Source organism: Nycticebus coucang, chromosome 8 (genome assembly GCF_027406575.1).
Source record: "Nycticebus coucang isolate mNycCou1 chromosome 8, mNycCou1.pri, whole genome shotgun sequence".
NCBI classification, from domain to species: Eukaryota; Metazoa; Chordata; class Mammalia; order Primates; family Lorisidae; genus Nycticebus; species Nycticebus coucang.
The window spans coordinates 6,434,884-6,454,525 of NC_069787.1; the positions used below are offsets into that span (position 1 = coordinate 6,434,884).

Consider the following 19,642-nt stretch of genomic DNA (forward strand, 5'->3'; position numbering starts at 1 on the left):
AAGGTTCAAGTGTGTTGGGAACAAGTGCTGAGGACTTTCTCAAGGACCCTCTGATTCATACATATTTATCACCAGTCCACATCTTTATGCTAACTACCAAATCTCAATATTTCACACTCTGGTTTACGTATCTCTTGGATATTCCTGCTATTTCATTTATCTCTTCACTCACTTTAGAGTTGTTAGAGTTAACATTTTGTGAAAAGAACTATACCGTGAACATTTAAAGTATACATAGTTCTAAAGATAAAAACAGGTTCCTTGACTAGAAAGAATCTTAGATGGGCACAGTGGTGTACAACAGTAGTCCCAGCTATTTATTCCAGAGTCCAGAAGTTATGGGTTGTAATAGCGCCATACCAATTAGGTGTTTATACTAAGTTTGACATCAATATATTGAACTCCTGGAAGCAAGGAGACTACTAGGTTGCCCAAGGAGGGCAAACAACCTGAAGTAGAGCAGATCAGAACTCCTATGCTGGTATCTGGCCTGCGAATAGCCACTGTACTCCAGCCTGGGCAGCATAGATAGCAAAGCCCATCCCTAATGAAAAATAATAGAACCTTAAACTCTTGAGGTTAGGAAAATCTCTTTAAATAGAGGAGTTGGCTCCTGCAGCATCCCTGACAAGCAATCTCTCTTTGAATACCTCCAGTGGCAGGGTCTTACTTTCCCTGAGATAGTTTTTTTTCAATGTTAGACAAGCTATTAGAAAGTTCTTTCTAAAACTGAACTAAAATAGCTGAGCATTGTGCGGGCGCCTATAGTCCCAGCTACTCGGGAATCTGAGGTAAGAGAATCACTTGAGCCCAGGAGTTTGAGGTTGCTATGAGCCACACTATGACACCACAGCACTTTACCAAGGGTGACAAAGTGAGGCTCTGTCTCAAATAAATAAATAAATAAGTAAATAAAACTGAACTAAAAGCCTAGCTGTTTGTAAATCTTACCCCTAAGTTCTTTGGCTTCACAAAGAACAGATTACCCCCTCATGTGCATGTCCTCTGATACCTGCATTCAGTAGTAAGAAGTAGCTACCAGTCTGTTTCTATAAAATTAATCCCTAGTAAACTCTTGACTATGCTTGAATCTGTCAAGATTATTTTGAACTGCTGACTAGTTTCAGCTATTTCTCAACTCTTGGTATTTATAAAGATAAACAAGCCATCTGTTCTATTGTCTTCATCCTGGGTCTGGATAAGCCAGGAAGTTAAGGCAAGGCCACACCAGAGCTCACAGGCTACTGCTAAAGAGTGCCTTAGCCCCCACCGCTACCCCACCCACCCATCCACATTCTAGGAACCATCTTTGTTGGATGGTATACATTTGGTTGTATAGGGAGCCCCTGATTTATGGTGGTTTGACTTAATGATGTTTTCATCTTAGAATGGGTTTGTTGGGAAGTAGCCCATCGTAAGTAGCCCATCGGAAGCTCATGAGAATCTTCCCACTACTGTGAACTATCTCTGCAGTAGGAAGTCCATTGACATGGGGGCAGGAAAGCTGGGCAGGAAAACGGGGAGGTGAATTTGCACAGTAGTTTTACCTGAGACTCAGGAGTTAGTCATATTTGTGTTTATGCCCTGTTGTTTCTGTGAGTGGCTATCAATTGAAGGAGAAAGGAATACAGTGAACTGGAACTTGCCAGGTGACAGCTGGTTATGGTAGAAAATATGGATATTGGACTTGTGAATAGCCAAGGTGATTTCTTTTGTACACTGAACATACCACATTTGGGATGTTTTTACTTTTTGGCTATTATGAATAATGCTGCTATGAACATTCATGTAGCAGATTTTGTGTGGAAAGAAGTTTTTCTCTTTTGGTGTGTACTGGGAGTGGAATTGCTGGGTTATGTGGTAACTATGTTTAACTGTTTGAGGAAGTGACAAACTGTTTTCCAAGGCAGTTGTCCCATTTTACATTCCTACCAGCCATATATGAAGGTTCCTATGTCTCCACATCATTGCCAGCATTCACTGTCTTTTTTTTTTTTTTTTTTTTTTTGCACTTTTTCTTTCTTTTTTTTGGCTGGAGCCGGGTTTAAACCCGCCACCTCCGGTATATGGGGCCGGTGCCCTAATCCTTGAGCCACAGGCACCGCCTCACTGTCCTTTTGATTATAGGTCCCTAATCTTTTTATTACACATCTCTGCCTCTTACCACCTCCATCTTTTTTTTTTTTTTTTAAGAGACAGTCTCACTTTGTTGCCCTTGGCAGAGTGCCGTGATGTCACAGCTCACAGCAACCTCCAGCTCTTGGGCTTAGGCAATTCTCTTGCCTCAGCCTCCCAAGTAGCTGGAACTACAGTAGCCCGGCACAACGGTCATCTTTTTTTTTTTTTTTGCAGTTTGGCCAGAGCTGAGTTTGAACCCACTACCCTTGGTATATGGGGCTGGCACCCTACTCAGTGAGCCACAGGTGCCACCCACCACCTCCATCTTGACATCGAGTTCCAAACTATCATGCCATTGTAGTACCGTCTGGTTTCTTTTGTGGCTGTATGGTTTGGATTGCTATCAGTTGACTCAAATTTCTTTTTTCCTTTTTTTGGTGAACTTTATTGTCCTGGGTAAAGTTCAATGACGTCATAGATCACAGCAACCTCAAGCTCTTGGACTCAATCAATCCTCTTTCCTCAGTTTTTCATTTTTAGTACAGATGGGGTGGGGGGGGGGTCCTCACTCTTGCTCAGGCTCATCTTGAACTCATGAACTCAAGTGATCCACTGGCCTCAGCCTCCCAAAGTGCTAGGATTACAGGCGTGAGCCACTGTGCCCAGCTGACTCAAATTTCTTACTATTAAGAGAGTTAGTTGAGGCGGCGCCTGTGGCTCAGTGAGTAGGGCGCCAGCCCCATATGCCGAGGGTGGCGGGTTCAAACCCAGCCCCGGCCAAACTGCATCCAAAAAATAGCCGGATGTTGTGGCGGGCGCCTGTAATCCCAGCTGCTTGGGAGGCTGAGGCAGGAGAATCGCGTAAGCCCAAGAGTTAGAGGTTGCTGTGAGCCGTGTGACGCCACGGCACTCTACCCGAGGGCGGTACAGTGAGACTCTGTCTCTACAAAAAAAAAAAAAAAAAAAAAGAGTTAGTTGAGGGTGGCACCTGTGGCTCAGTGAGTAGGGCACCGGCCCCATATGCCGAGGGTGGCGGGTTCAAACCCAGCCCCAACCAAAAAATAGCCGGGCGTTGTGGCGGGCGCCTGTAATCCCAGCTGCTTGGGAGGCTGAGGCAGGAGAATCGTGGAAGCCCAAGAGCTAGAGGTTGCTGTGAGTCCTGTGACATCATGGCACTCTACTGAAGGCGGTAAAGAATCTGTCTCTACAAAAAAAAAAAAAGAGAGTTAGTTGGTTTGGGCCTCTTGAGTAGTTTCTAAGTGACATCACAAGTAAAGTTTAAGAACCTGGGTTTTAAAGTCAACCCTGGATTCAAATCCTTGTTACCCTATTTAATATAGTATGTCCTTAAGGAAATCATGTGAAAAGTATCTAAGCTTCAGTTTTCTGATCTATAAAATGCAGATAATACTTTCTAGTCCCAGTTACAGAAATGAATTTGCACAGTAGACACTGAATACGGGGTTGTTGCTGCTGCTGTTGTATAATCTGTTCTAGTGGTACATGTGAGCCATTTTAACATCTAGTAAGACTCCCCAAAGTCCTGCCAGGCCAGAAAGACTACAGTTTGTGGGCCAAGAGGTTGGGTGGTGGCCTATGGTACATATCCAGAGAAGTAACATGTGTCTGCTTTCATCAGTAAACAGGCTGGTGACCACCACCATCGTGCTTCCCTCCTTACCACCCAACACCAACCCTTAGCTTAGGCAAGTTATGTGCTGCCAGATACAACATTTCCCTTAAATCTTAAGAGACCAACACTTTGGAACACTGCTTTATAAAAGTCTTCAGTCCCTGTAGTCCCAGCTGCTCGGGAGGCTGAGGCAAGAGAATCGCTTAAGCCCAGGAGTTGGAGGTTCCTGTGAGCTGTGTGACGCCACGGCACTCTACCCGAGGGCAGTACAGTGAGACTCTGTCTCTACAAAAAAAAAAAAAAAGTCTTCAGTCCCCCTGGTGAAGAGAGAGAATGATGGAATTACCAAACACCAAAAACACCACAAATAGTGGGCTAAAATAGAACAATCATGCAAAAACAATATGTTAACATCTTATGGCATTTGGTAAACTTAAAATTTGGTGGAAAATCAATCCTAGAGATGGCACCTGTTTCTGTGCACATGCCCTGAGCTGAAATGAGATGAAACAAAAATGCAGTCACAGAGACTGTCACCCTCGTTCCTCATAAAAGGTGGAACTGCTTTCTGCTCAGTCCGATCAGTCACTTCAGTAACAGTAGGAGTCTTAGCATAGGAGGAAGCAGCACAGAAATTCCTATCAAGGGCAAAGGAGAACTAAATAGAATGTGGTAACCTAGTTAAAGGGGTCAGACTATGCCTTTTTTTTTTTTTATGAAATCCTTTTTCTCTTAGAGAAGAAGTAGAGTTTAGGATATAAGTATTATTTATTATATATTTCTTTTTTTTTTGAGACAGAGCCTCAAACTGTCACCCTGGGTAGAGTGCCGTGGCATCACAGCTCACAGCAACCTCCAACTCCTGGGCTTAAGCAATTCTCCTGCCTCCACCTCCCAAGTAGCTGCGCCTACAGGCACCCGCCACAACGCCCAGCTAATATTTTTTAGTTGCAGCCGTCATTGTTTGGCGGGCCCAGGCTGGATTTGAACCCACCAGCTCAGATGTATGTGGCTGGTGCCTTAGCCACTTGAGCCACAGGCGCCGAGCCTATTATATATTTCTTGAAAGAGAGAACACTGCCTCATAAAAATTACCTTCCACAGACAAATCCTTTGTATTCTTAAAGGTTTCTGCACTACAAATAGGATTAAAAACAGGAGGAAAGGGCTAGTTTTAAATATTTGAGTCTGTTCTAGCAGTTTTATTCCTTTCAGTGTGTGCTGCCCGAGTGGTGGTATGTTACCTGTTGGAATGGCCCTGCCCATCTGTTCTTTGTGTGACGGAGAGGCTTCCAGTCTAGTCACTAGAAGCTAGAGACATGTTTATTCTTTCTTCCCTTTCTTTTACCCTCTGTTTCTAGTGTTTTCTAATGGATAGTCTTCATCTGTTCTCTTGTCTACCTAACTCTTTGGTTTCTGGGGCACCAAACACAACTTACTGCAGTCTGTCCTATCAGGTAACTCATTCCTAAAATATTGTGTTCATCTTGGGACTTCCTCCTTCAGTAATCTGCTTTGGGCTCATTGACTGACTATTCCAGAATCTCAGTTCTTCTCATCTTCTAGATTTTCCTTGTTTCTCCAATATGGAACCACTATTCTAGTTACTCTATACGTTTCTAATTCCATTTCTACCTCCAGCCTTTTACCTATTATTCTTTTTCCACCTAGAATCTCTGGTCTCATCTGTAAACCTTTTCTAATCCTGCTGGTCCTTAGATGGCCCTGGTCAAGTTTCATTTTTATGCAGAGTAAAGCTTCCCATATAGGGTTCCAAGTGCTGGAGCTACGAGATGACTAAAATAACCCCTCCTCTAGAGGAACCATAAGTCCTCCTCCTCCATTCTCCGTGATTTTTACTTGGCTACAGCCACACTGACCCACTTTCTGTTCCTCAGACATGCCAAACTATAGTACCCTTGTTGAAAAGGTTGTATTTGTTCTTCCTTCTGTTTAAAATGTTCCTTTTTCCTCATCTTCACAAAGCTCTGTGTCACCCAAGTTTTGACACTCATTTTTGAATGGAGTTGAACAGGGAAGGAGGTTCCCTGACCATTCCAGCATCACCTTCCTATGCTGCTAGTCATCTTTATTTTACTTACCCAAACCTAAATCATTTTGGTTTTTCTCCTCCCCCACCCCACTCTTATAGAATATAGACTTGTGAGGGCAGGTTCTCTATTCTCTAAATACCATGCTATTTCTAGTACTTTGAACATACCTGGCATGCAGCAGGCTCTCAGTGGATCTGTGCAAATGGAAATATCCCAGGACACTGTGCTTGACCATTAGGGTGATGAGCCCACTCGCTCTGGTATTCTAGGGCTCTGAATCATAGACATCCAGGTGAGTGAGCTATCCAGTGACAGAATAAGCTCCGGGTGACTGCTAGAAGGTCAGTTTTCGTTTGTGTGCCCTTTATCTCTGAGGAAATTTGTTTACTTACACAGTTTTTGTTCTCCCATGTGCTGCTCAGAGCAGCATGACTGCCTCAGTGTTATGGGTGTGCTGAAAGCTAACCAGGGCTGCTGGCATCACTGCAAATACCGTATGTTGAGAAGATTGTGGAAAAGCCATGTTGCTATATGATTTGGCCTTGTGACAAGCTGTCCTTTCCAGAAACTAAAAGCAGAACCCACTGCATGCCCTGTTGTCTTGGGTCACTCAGTTTCTTTGCACTTTTATTTTCTTCCTTTGCAGAATGGGTTTTAGGAATTGGATAAAAATTATGCCAGGAAAGATACTCACAAAATAGATAAAAATTTCTCTTTTTCTCCATTCTTGTAGATGTGAACGATTAGAAGAGCAACTAAATGACCTAACGGAGCTCCACCAGAATGAAATCTTGAACTTGAAGCAGGAATTAGCCAGCATGGAAGAGAAAATTGCCTATCAGTCCTATGAACGGGCCCGGGACATCCAGGTGAGCATGCAGGATGATATGTAAGGGCAAAACATAGGAAGATTAGGAAAAGAAAAAAAGAAGAAAGGAATAATAATAAAAAAAAAAAAAATGGGAGGATAGAACATCAAGAAAAGCTTCTACAGCTCAGCACCCGTAGCTCAGTGAATAGGGCGCCAGCCACATACACCGAGGCTGGCGGGTTCAAGCCCAGCCCAAGCCTGCTAAACAACAGTGACAACTGCATCAAAAAAATAGCTGGGCATTGTGGCGGGCGCCTGTAGTCGCAGCTACTCAATAGGCTGAGGTGAGAGAATCGCTTAAGCCCAAGAGTTTGAGGTTGCTGTGAGCTGTGATACCACAGCACTCTACCAAGGGCAACATAGTGAGACTCTGTCTCAAAAAAAAAAAAAAGCTTCCTCCCACTATAGTATCCCTACTCTTTAAATGATTGAGGTGTGTTTCTCAGAAGTCTGTGCCATTTGGGGTGCTACACCTGCTTGCTTCTCAGGAAGTGTTTCTTAGTAACATTGGTCTTAGTAGCTGCAATCTCCGTGTATGGAAAGCTACCTGCATCCCATATGCTGGTTACTGTTTCAAGAACACATCTGACAAGTGTTAGGGCCATCTTTTCTGTCTTCTCCTGTGAGAAAGGGGGCTTTTGTCCCATCTTCCTGATCCAAATCTCTTACAGGCACATTGCCCAGCAGTCTCTGAGACTAACTCATGAGGTACCAAAGTTTGAGGCTAATAACCCATCTATTTTATTCCATGGGGAAATAGAGTATATCATTTTTTTTCTTCCTTCTATAGGGAGGTATTTCTAAAGGAAGAATAGTTCTTGGTAGTTTCATAGGAAAGCTTCTTGAAAGAAGCTAGTTTCAGAGAAGGGAAGTGGCCCAGGAAACTTGTACTTCTGCAGCCTAAAAGAATCAGAGAATGTCTAGATCATTTGCCCAGCTGCCATCTTCTCCAGGCCCTGGAACTCTGGAGATGTCTTAGTTTTTATTCTCCCTAATATTGCTATGGACTAAATAGCATCTACTGTCTATCGTTTTCTAGCTGATTTCAGTGTGAAGCTGCACAAATATTTACTCAAATCTCAGGAAACCAGGACCCATTGAAACCAGAAAAACTGTTCCAGCCACTGCTGAACTCTGGAAGATAGTTAACCATAGCTGGGGAAATAGGTTATGTCCCCTGAATGTTAGGGTGAAATTTATTTAAACTTATGGGATAAGGCATGACCTTGAAGGGAACAGGTCTTTTTTACTGTTTGGTCTAATGTGTGGGCACAGAGTCTTCTTTACAGCATAATTGGGGGTTGGGAGTAGAGAAGCCAAGGTCTGAGATCCCTTCCCACTGAGGTCAGAGGTTGACCTGATTTAGAAAACATGGGGTAGTCTGTGTAAGGAAGCATGTTCAAAGGTTGTTCAGTGCACTGTTTTTCTAAAGGGAAAGTTGGGAACAACCTAAAAATCCCCCAAGAGAAGTGACTGAGTAAACTATGTGCTATAGCATAGCCATACTATAAAATGCTCTTCAGCAATTAAAAGGATTGAGGTGAGTCTCTCCATATTGACATGGAGTAAAAAGTGTGAGGTGTACATCAGTATGTGTGATACTGTTCATGTGAAGATGGGAAATAAACATGATAATTCCATACATTTCCCTTGGCCCATACATTTGGCCTGTGACAAGCTACTGGCACGCCCTGTTGGCATGTGTACACTTACACACAATTTACAGGCTTACCACAGGAGCAGGGACTGGAATTGAGAAGAGTGTTTAGAGACTGTGTCATCTTTGAAATTTTTTATATGTCCTGTGCTACTTAGATTAATAATTTTTAAGTGAAAAAGAGAGAAGTTATTTATTCATGGACTTGTCATCAAAGTCTTCTTTACAACCTAATTGATTGTGGCCACTGCTTCCTTTGAGCCATTCCAAAAGATTGGAATGAAGGGCAATTTGGAGGAGTAATGAGAATAGTGAGTTATGCACGGAGCCTTTTACATTCAATACTACAGCATATTTAAAGTCACTGGCATAGCTGAGGGGCCTGGCAGCCAGGCAGAGCGCTTGTATGCAGAGGCTAACCTTTCCCTGCTCTGGCCTACAGGAGGCCCTGGAGGCGTGCCAGACCCGCATCTCCAAGATGGAGTTGCAGCAGCAGCAGCAGCAGGTGGTACAGCTGGAAGGGCTGGAGAATGCCACTGCCCGTAACCTCCTGGGCAAACTCATCAACATTCTCCTGGCTGTCATGGCAGTCCTCTTGGTCTTTGTCTCCACGGTGGCCAACTGCGTGGTCCCCCTCATGAAGACTCGCAACAGGACGTTCAGCACTTTATTCCTTGTGGTTTTTATTGCCTTTCTCTGGAAGCACTGGGACGCTCTCTTTAGCTATGTGGAGCGGTTCTTTTCATCTCCCAGATGATGCTGGCACAAGAAGGCAGCGCTTCCTCCCCTCTGGCGAGTGCATGCAGCAGAGAGTTAGACAGCAACGTACCTACTCTGAAGTTTTCTACAACAACAAAAGAGTTGAGTGAATCTGTTTACATTTAGAATAATGTTTTTTTTCTTCAAGAGACGCAATTGCAATAGTATTTTTTAGATTTTATCCAAGAAGTTTTTTGGGCGAAAATCTTGGATCATTTTTATGTAGCATGATTTTCCTTGGGATGCAGATCTTACACAGTCCTTTAACATGAACCAACAATCTGGAGCACACCGAAGGGCATTCTATATTGTGGCTTGAAGGACTGCAGTAAAACTCACTAAAAAGATGCGAAAACCTGATTAGGGCGAACCCCTTAACCTAACACCCTGCCTCGTCTAGACTCACCACCTCTCCCCGTCCCGGACTAACTTTACTGTGAAATCCTACCACATTCCATGTCTGAAGTTTTGGATTCAGGTGGATTTTCCTTCTCTGTGAAAGAACACATGGATCTCCCTGGCTTTCTCACCCACGTTGGCCACTCATGCTAACCCTGGAGGTATGACCACTTTTGAACCTGTTCCCTTAACCTTTGCTAGGATACAAAAGTGAGAGCTTCATGCCCCAAAGGATCACGGCACAGTCCTACTACAGTATTTTGAAGTAGCCCTATGAATACTTAATTTTCAGCAAAATCCCTTGGCCGCACTTTTAAGGGTTTTTTAAAAATGTGTATAGAAATCAACTTAGAAATAAAAAATCCAAACAGCATACTTGAAGAATGTAATACTCAAACTCTCAGCGCTTCCTTACGGTTTCTAATAGGATTTTTTTATTATTGTTATTATTATTATTGGGTTTTTTTGGAAAGGGTTGGGAGGGTCTTTTATTTTTCCTTTGAAATAAAGAAGTGATGTTTTTAAATGAAGAAATGTGTGGCTATTTAAGTGTGCTGCTCCCTCTTGTCTTGAGAACAGTTAGAATAAGAAAGACTTGCTATAAAAGCTGCCCTCTGCTGCCCTTGTTTTGAGATGCAATTTAAACTTCCTTCTCTGGCTGCCTCTGCCGCTTTTCGGTGTCCTGCCACCCCCACACCACCACTTGATGGGCTTGGATTGGTTGGAGAAGACAAAGGTGTGCAGGGAGAGGGGGAGGCTGTTTGCGCAAACCAGCATGGTAGGATATGGATGTTTTTTTGACACCAAGGAAATGTTCACCCAGTGACTGCTTGGGCTGGGGTAGTCTGTAGGAAAGTTTGAGACTATGTTATGAGAGTCATAAATAATTCCTTGTGTTTCCTTAATTTATTCTTTAACATCCCCTAATTACTGAAACCAAAGTGATGTGGAAATTTCTGTTTGCATTTTGGCCCCAGCATCCTTAACTTCAAAGCTTTATTCTGTTTGCCTAGGAGAATCAACTGAAGGTGATTCTCCAAAAGAGCAGAAAAGGAAATGTCAGGTGAGAAGGACCCATGTTTTGGGTGTAAAATGTTACCAGCTTCCTATTAATCTAGACTGATTTATTAACCTAACTATGCTCAGTGGACTTATAGACAGTTTAGAGAAATGGACTGGGCCTTCTTCCATATCCTTAACCAGTTCCATCATCCTGGTGGAACTTGAACTCCGAGAGCTTATCTAGAGAGCTTGGTTAATCTTTTTGTATTATTTGTAGTGTTGTGTCACAAATGCTGTTCCCTCTCAGCCTCATTGTGTGCAACAAAGTAATGAGCAGTGAGCCTATGAAGGCCCTGAGAAGAGTAACAAAGCATGTTTTGCCTATTTCCCCCATCCCAGAAAATTCTTTTGGAAGTAGATAAACATGGGCCTGCCTGTCTGAAAGGATTACATGAGAGTTCCAGCCTCCTTTTGCTTTGGTCATCTGGCTTTGGCTTTCAGAGCCAGCATATGGTTTCCATAATCACTTCGCTGTTTTAACTCAGGTACTCCAGTCTCCACCTCATCCCCAGATGATTACAGTACACCTCCCAGCTCTTTTTTTCCCTCAAAACTGGCACCCAGAGTAGGGACCACAGGGGTGATTTTTCTTTTAGGAAACAATCAGAACCAATTCATCTTCATGCCAAAAACAAATTATCCCCAAGCCTATATACTTAAAATGGTAACTTTGCCTAAAATATTGCAGGGACTTTAGGCAAGAGTGCCAAAGGACACCATGACCTTGTCAAACTAGCAGTTTCTCCTAATTTCATGCTTTCGTTTAATTGCCTAGAACAAAGAAGAGACCCCCACAAAGTAGATGAAAGAGATGCTCTTGCAGACTGCTACCGTTTGCTAAGCTAGAACCTTTGAGTCCCCTATACTACATGGAGGCTAATCAGTTTTGTGGGCACTAGAAGTCACTGTGATACATGGATTGAAATTGTTCCCATTTGCATTGGGACAGTTTCTATCAAAGGAAGATTTTCCCCTTTGGAAAGCGCCCTGAGCTCTAACCAAACAGGCCCGCGCTAAGCTTCCATCTTCCTTTCTCGAACTTAGGAGAGTCTTAGGAAGGACTCTCAGGCCAGATCAGGCACAATAGTAGCTTTCTGGCTCTCTTGCCCCTTGGTTATTCACCAGGCCCAACAGTTGTCCATTTAATGCTGTTTGTGAATGCGCGTCTGTTTTCATGCCTTCCTGTACTTTATCTCTGTTGCTTTTGTGTTTCTTTGCATTGTGGTTATTCTTAGGTTCTCTTGTCTTTTCTAAGCTCTTCTATAACCTCGCTCTAAGGGTGCACAATTGTTCTGGGTGGAAACTTACCCTCACTTGAATGCTTCTCTTTAAAAAGAAATGTGCATTCCCTTTGAAATGAAGCATTCCTGAATTATTTGTTTATGCTGGTGCCTAGCCTGGGTGTGTGAGGCTGGCTGTGTTGGCTTGGGTGACTCCTCAGGTTGTAGAATGACCGTCATTTTACATTGTTTATGATAATTGAAGGACACTTTCTTTGCTCCAATTCTGATTCCTTAGTATACTCAGTACATCTTAGCAAGGAAGGCTTTCTACCCTATTGGCTCCTTCAGAAGCAAAAGTAGGCGAAATTTTACACTTCACTGAACTAGGGTCTTCACTGTCTCCTGTCCCAACTGAGGGGATAATCTGATGACAAGAAAAACACTGGGATCAAGCCTTCCTTGCTAGCCATGTCCTAGTAATGAGCACATTTCATGTGGTCTTCACTGCATGTGGTTTTGTTTCTGACTTCATGTTCCTTGGAGGTATAGTCACATGAAATGCTGAGTTCTGAGTGAGTTGCAATGAATAATTGCCTTCAACTTTGGAAAATATGCGTCTAAAACAAAACCAAACTTTATTATAGTCAACAAACTGAGACAGGCAAAATTACAGTTTCTACAACCCCACTCTCAAATGAATCCTGGGATTTTGAATCTGGCTCTAACAGTTAATTAACATTTCTGTCTATGTGTTGCGTATGCCAGGTGATACCCTCAGTAGGGATTGACTACTAGACTGTAAGTGTGTTTTATCAAAGTGTGTAAGAATAAAAACTCACTTGCACGAATTGAAAAGTAAAGAAATGACACTTGTGAACGTGTGAACGTTAACACTGTAGTTGATAGATCTTAAGCTGCTAATTGTTGAGAGAGAATTAAATTTATGTTCTGTCTGGTTGCTGCAGATTATCAGCAACACTTTTACTGTATATATAAATTGAAATAAAGACCTCAGCTATTAACCTGGTAATCGGACTCGGGTTTATTTTGCTCTTTATTTTTGTATATCCAGTTCTCAGTCTGAAATCTTTCTAATAGTCTATGCATGGGGGTGGAGGGTACCAGTATCTTAAAGGTGTAACTGACAGCAGGGCAGCTGTCACAACCTCCATGAATTTTACAGATACCTTTTCAGACTGGCATTTTAAGATTACCTTTTAGAGAGCTATATAAGAATCCCCTTCCCAGTACAGTATCTAATGATTCCAAAAATGGGCATAATAATCCCTGTCCATCTTTACAAGGCTTTGCTACTAAACATTGTGATGGACATAAACATACTTTGTGAAATATGTAACATTTACAGCTTTCTGTATATTAAGCAGTCTTTATCCAGCCTAATCCCATCTATGCTTTTGTTATAGAGGCAGTACTTTCTACTAGGACTTTTCCCTGACAATTTCTGGGAGGTCCCTAGAAATCCAGAAGCTCTAAACTTGCCTTAGTCAGGGTACCAAGCAGGAACATAAGTTGGTCCTTTACAGCCCCAGTCTGACTGTCGAGAGCTTTGGGCCTCACTTGTAACTTCCTGCTCTGTGTCTCTTGCCCCATGGTATCAAAACACCCAACTTAATCCTATTAGTGGGTGCTGGAGAACAAAGGGTACCTCTTGTGAAAGCATTAAAAAGTGCTGTGAGGGCGCCTTTAAGCTTCTTAAAATATGGGCCACATGCAGAGGTGCGGGTTATACACTGCCCAAACCTGGGGGGTTTTGTATGCTGCCCAGTGACCCAGATCCAAGAGTCATGCAGCACTTAGTGGGCGCACAGATCAGCCCTGATAGTAGGGATCTGATCTCAAAGTCTGCTTTTATCCTTGAAAACCTTTGGGGAGTGGAAGGCTGAGAAGCTGTGGTATAACACTTTGGGGAGGCAGGAGAGGATACGGCCACTAGAAAATGCAAGCCTCACCTGAAGAGTTGAAATTATTATTTTTTAAATTATTTTGGACAAAGTAAGTATTTTGCCAACTTATAATATCCCCCAAATCTACAAAGGAAAGAACAGCTCACATTTATTGAGTACTTACTGATTGCCAGGCAACATGCAGTTATATCAGTTAATATTCCCCAAATTCTAATGCAGGGGATCATCCTTGTTGTCTAGGTAAGGTTACTGATGCTTCCCCCAAATTACTGTTAGGAAATGGTAAATTATAGCAATGGAAAAATAGGTCTATGCAACGTAAGTGACAGCAGTTGAGTGTCTACAATATGTGAATATAAGGATACAATCAATAAGCTGACAGCCCAGTAGAAAAAGATAGGCAAAGGTTATGAACAAAGGAACAAATGGCCAGGAAGCATTGCAGGAAAATGTTCAGTTCTCTCTGTGTATAATCAGTGCATTAAATTAAGAGGCAATGTGGAACAATACAGTGTCTCCTGTTTATGATGAAAATATTTTTATTTATGTAAATATATAGAAACCTCTCATTCAACTGTCTGCAATTGTTTTTCTGCATTTTTTTTTGTTTGTTTGTTTTAGAGGTTGTTTTTTGAGATAGTCTCACTTTGATGCCTGAAGTACAAAGCGTCATGGCATCACAGCTCACAACAACCTCAAATTCTTGGATTCAAGCAGTCTGCCTCAGCCTCCTGAATAGTTGGGACTACAGGCACACACCACCATACCCAGCTAATTTTTCTATTTTTTGTAGAGTCAGGGTTTCACTATGTTACTTGAGCTGGTCTCCTATTCCTGGCCTCAAGCAAGCCTCCTGCCTCTCCCTCCTAAAGTGCTCAGTTATATGCATAAGCCACCATTCCTGGACAAAATATAGCAAGACTTTCAAAAAGAAAACAAGTCCAGGGAGGAGAGGTGAAAACAGTTGACAATGTTCCAAATAGTGCCATATACTATACTAGACAAGTGGTTCTCAACCTTCCTAATGCCCTGGCCCTTTAATACAGTTCCTGTTGGTTGCGACCCACAGGTTGAGAACTGCTGTACTAGACCATGTTCCATGTTTCGCCTTAAGATTGTCTTCCAGGCCCTTGAGCTTTCTTCCAGTCCTTTCCTAGGCTTGCTGGTCCCGTGGATGTCCTGCAGCTGGAAACCTATAGCACTGACAAGGAGGGGCACCTGCGGAGTGTGGGGCGGCAGCCTGAGTGGCCTGTTGAGCCCGGCCCTCCAGCAGTGTGTGGAGCTGCTCCATATGGGACTGGGCTTTGGAGGTGCTCAGCCAAGGAGAGAGGAACTTGGTAGAACCAATTAGAGAAGTAAAGACCATGCGTGGAAGCCACGAGGAGGAAGCGATTCTGACAGCCAGTGGGAAAGGCCCAGCAGAGGAGGTGGCGGGATGTGGGCAAAGAGAGGGTGTATTTATTATGGGAATGGGTGAGGAGGGTGTTTCAAGTTGGAGGAACAGTGTCAGCAACACCACAGACGTGAAAAAGCCCAGGTGAGTGTTTCAAGCAATGGATGGGAGCTTTGAGTGGCTGCTAGGGGGTCTGAAACAACCTCCAAATCTTATGTAGGGCCAAATTGCAAGAAATCTTAAATGCTGAAGATTGGCGATATGATTGCAAGAAAGCCATTAAAAGTGTTGAGAGGAGACCCAGCCTTCTGTTTAAAGATAAGTAGTGTAGTCCCTTCAAAAGGACCCTAACCTGTTTTTCATGTCATCCAAATCACTGGAGTGGCTGAGAAATGATGTGAAAGGTATTTGGTCTTTTTGCCTGTTGATTCCAGAATGGGGAGGAGCTCCACATTTCTTTCTTACCTGGGAACTGAGGGTGTAGGAAACTCAGAGTTCCATTTTTTTTTTTAAAAGAAAAGCAACAAAAACCCTGTCACCTTTAGCAGTAGAATCCTTAAGTCTGAGAGCAAGAGAACTGGACAAAATTTATTTAGACTCCTGCTTTGCTGAACTTCAGCTATTTAAGAGAATTTTTTTAGTCTTAACAAAATAATTGAGTTCAGTAGTTTTCAAGATAATATTAAGAGATGTAAGAATGGCAGTAAATTGAATAAGTTTGGTGAAGTTTCCCCATGCATAGTGAGCCATGACCTGACTGGATGTATAAACAGACCTCTGGTAACAGTAGCCTAGTCTCAGCAGATCACAGCAGCTGACTTGGGTCAACAACAGGCAGCCAACTGTTTACCAGGTTCAAATGAGGCAAACACCCAGCTGTGAGCAGTTGGGCTGTCTCACACCTCACTTCCTTTTTGTATATACTTCACTTTCCTTTCTCTGTCCTTCAGTATTATCCAGCCATATGGTAGCCCTGCAGCCTCACTGAACCCATCCTGGTTCTAGGGGCTGATCACAATCGTTCTCTGCTCAGTTAAAGTCTATTAAATGCAATTTGTCTAATGCTTTTCTTTACCAAGTAAAATGGCCACTATACTTGAAAGAGCAGGTTGTGAGGATTAAATGAGACAATCCCACAGTGAGTAGTCCCGCACCTGGTAAGAGTGAGTGCTACACAGTGATCTGGATCGTTGATAGACTGAGAATGCCTTGAGGACAGGCCCCTGTGTCATTCACCTGACTTTCTTCAGAAAGTAGCGTGTCTCCTCACCAGGGAAGAGCCTGGTAGCCAGAATTTGGGCTGGTCCCTGAGCAGCCCAGGTCTTGAGTTGGTTTAGGGAACCAAAAAATGAGTACATGCCAGAGAATATCCTGGCCATAGAGACAACAGGACTTCATGGCCCCGAGAAGAAAACTTGCAAATGGACACATAAAATCGGCTGATAATAGATTTTACTTGTGACTTCTTAACCAGCACAGTGACAAAAACATCGTCATGTTTGTGGCTACTTCCCATCACCTGGAACAGTATCTGGCACATACTTGGCGTTCATGGAAAACTGGAACTCAAAAATCGCTACTTACTGAATCGCTATTCCAGGCACAGAGCCACTTACTGTATCTCCATCTTTCAATTCCTCTGAAGGGAGATAGTGTAATTTCTATTTTTCAGATGAACCAAAAATCTTGGGTAGATGGTTTGAGTTTTTTCCTTAAGCGAGCCATTTCACTAGTAAATGGCAAAGTCAGATCTGAATGTGGCTGAGTTTGACTCTACAGCTCCAGCAATTTTTGCTATTCCATTTTGCTGGACAAGGAATCGCAATTTGTAGATTTCAAATTTGGTGTGATCTTGAGCAGCAAGGATCCTACTTTTTCTGAATGTCTGTGTCTTTGCTAAAAAGTCACCTTAGTTCTCTTCCAGCAATAAAATAATATTTGTACTTGGTACCCAGCTCAGCATCTCCCTAGGAGCATGAGCTATGACCACTGAAATGGTTCGATGTCAGGGCTGGACAAGGTGGGAACCAGACCGAGCCTGATTGTGGGTGGTGGGTAGCAGGTGTCTTCTCCCTGTCTTTCCTTTCCCTTCCCTTCTGTTTTTTTTTTTTTTTTTTTTTGACAATCTTATTTTGCCACCCTTGGTAGAATGCTGTGGCATCATACCTCACAGCAACCTCAAACTCCTGGGCTTAAATGATCCTGCCTCAGTTCTATCTAGAGACAGGGTCTTGTTCTTGCTCAGGCTGGTCTCTAACCCCTGACTCAAGCAGTCACCCACCTTGGCCTCCCAAAGTGCTAGGATTACAGGCATGAGCCACCATGCCTGTCCCTATGTCTTTTCTTACTGTGTAAAATATTTCAGGATCTACAAGAGAAAGTAAAACATAAAGAATCATAGTGCTGGGCGGTGCCTGTGGCTCAGTCGGTAAGGCGCCGGCCCCATATACCGAGGATGACCGGTTCAAACCCGGCCCCGGCCAAACTGCAACCAAAAATAGCCGGGCGTTGTGGCGGGTGCCTGTAGTCCCAGCTACTCGGGAGGCTGAGGCAAGAGAATCACTTAAGCCCAGGAGTTGGAGGTTGCTGTGAGCTGTGTGAGGCCACGGCATTCTACCGAGGGCCATAAAGTGAGACCCTGTCTCTAAAAAAAAAAAAAGAATCATAGTGCTGATGATGGTGATTGTGGAAATTCCCATGTATGTGCTTTGTGAAATCTGTGAGTTGTGTTCAACTGATCAAAATTCTAGAGCACATCAAGATGTTGCTAGTAATTCAGAAATGAATGTTCAAAAGAAAAACATAATCCAAGGCAGAAGGATCATTTGAGGTAAAGAGTTCAAGACCAGCCTGAGTAAGATCGAGTCACTGTTTCTACTAAAAACAGAAAAAATTAGTTAAGCATGGTAGCTCATGCATGTAGTCCCAGCTACTTGGGAGGATGAGGCAGGAGGCTCCCTTGAACCTAGGAGTTGAGGTTGCAGTGAGCTATGCTGATGCCACTGAACTCCAGCCAGGGTGCCAGAGCACCACTCTGTCTCAAAAATGGATGTGTATGGATGTGTGTGTGTGTGTGTGTTTCTATCCCATATGGTTTGTCATTTACTATAATGAGTAAAGGCTCATGCCCTTTATAAATGAGATACGTGGATTATTCTTTTTTCTTTGTTTTTTTTTTTTTTTTTGAGACAAGAGTCTCATTTTGTCACCCTGGATAGAGTGCCGTGGCACCACAGCAACCTCAAACTCCTGGTCCCAAGTAATCCTCTTGCCTCAGCCTCCCAAGTAGCTGGGACTACAAGCACCTACTACAATGTCCAGCTAGTTTTTCGATTTTAGTATAATTTTTCTATTTTTTAGTAGAGATGGGGTCTCACTCTTGGTCAGGCTGGTCTCCAACTCCTGAGCTCAGGCAATCTGCTCACCTCGGCCTCCCAGAGTGCTAGGTTACTAGAGTGCATGAGTCACTATACCTGTCCTAAGAATTTTTTTTTTTTTTTTTTTTTTTGAGACAGTCTCCCTTTATTGCCCACGGTAGAGTGCTGTGGCGTCACACAGCTCACAGCAACCTCCAGCTCTTGGGCTCAAGCGATTCTCTTGCCTCAGCCTCCCGAGTAGCTGGGACTACAGGCACCCGCCACAATGCTGGGCTATTTTTTTGTTGCAGTTTGGCCGGGGCCAGGCTCAAACCCACCACCCTCGGTATATGGGGCCAGCACCCTACTCACTGAGCCACAGGCGCTGCCCATTAAGTAAAGGATTATTTTTAATAGTTCATTCTTGGGTTGTTTTTTTTTTTTGAGACAGTCTCACTATGTCACCCTCAGTAGAGTGCTGTGGTGTCACAGCTCACAGCAACCTCCAACTCTTGAGCTTAAGCGATTCTCTTGCCTCAGCCTTCCAAGTAGCTAGGACTACAGTGCCCACCACAATGCCCACCTATTTTTTGGTTGCAGTTGTCATTGTTGTTTAGCAGGCCGAAGCCAGGCTCAAACCCACCAGCTTCAGTGTATGTGGCCAGCACCCCTACTCACTGACCTACAGGTGCCAAGCCTAATAGTTGATTTTTCACGTATAAAAAGTAAGAATTTCAAACTTTGAGCCATACTATTTTTATTCATTTAAAATGCCCTTGGGGGCGGTGCCTGTGGCTCAGGGAGTAGGGTGCTATGTCATATACCGAGGGTGGCAGGTTCAAACCCTGCCAAAACTACAACAGAAAAAAATAAAACTTTTTAAATAAATAAATAAAATGCGCTATCATGTGATCTAACTTTTTCTTCATATAGGACCCCTTTATTTGATTCCCAAAATATTTAGTTTTGCATTTTTCAATGACCCTTTTTCATAAATAATGAAAGTAAAGAGTATGTGTCATTTGTGAAAGTTTGGATTTGCCATCAAGTGGGAGGGTTGTGGGAAGCACAGTGGCCTGGAAGCCCCATTCTGCTGCCCAACCACCCTGCACAGTGTCCTTGTGACAGAGGCCCTGATCACTGTTTTAAGCACAGGAAGGATTTTTTCTTCCTACTCATTTTCCATAGAAAT

At 43.2% G+C, this 19,642-nt stretch overlaps 1 protein-coding gene across 13 annotated transcripts in view; it reads left to right on the forward strand.

Annotated features, from left to right (window-relative positions):
• Positions 1–12,798, forward strand: part of TMCC1 (transmembrane and coiled-coil domain family 1) — a 272,181-nt gene extending 259,383 nt beyond the window's left edge. For all 13 annotated transcript variants that reach the window (XM_053599170.1, XM_053599166.1, XM_053599167.1 and 10 more), the window contains 2 exons: positions 6,539–6,674; positions 8,776–12,798. In XM_053599170.1, coding sequence (XP_053455145.1) covers positions 6,539–6,674; positions 8,776–9,090 — 451 coding nt within the window. In that variant the 3' untranslated portion in view covers positions 9,091–12,798. The remainder of the gene's footprint in view (positions 1–6,538; positions 6,675–8,775) is intronic.
• Positions 12,799–19,642: the final 6,844 nt, after the last annotated feature.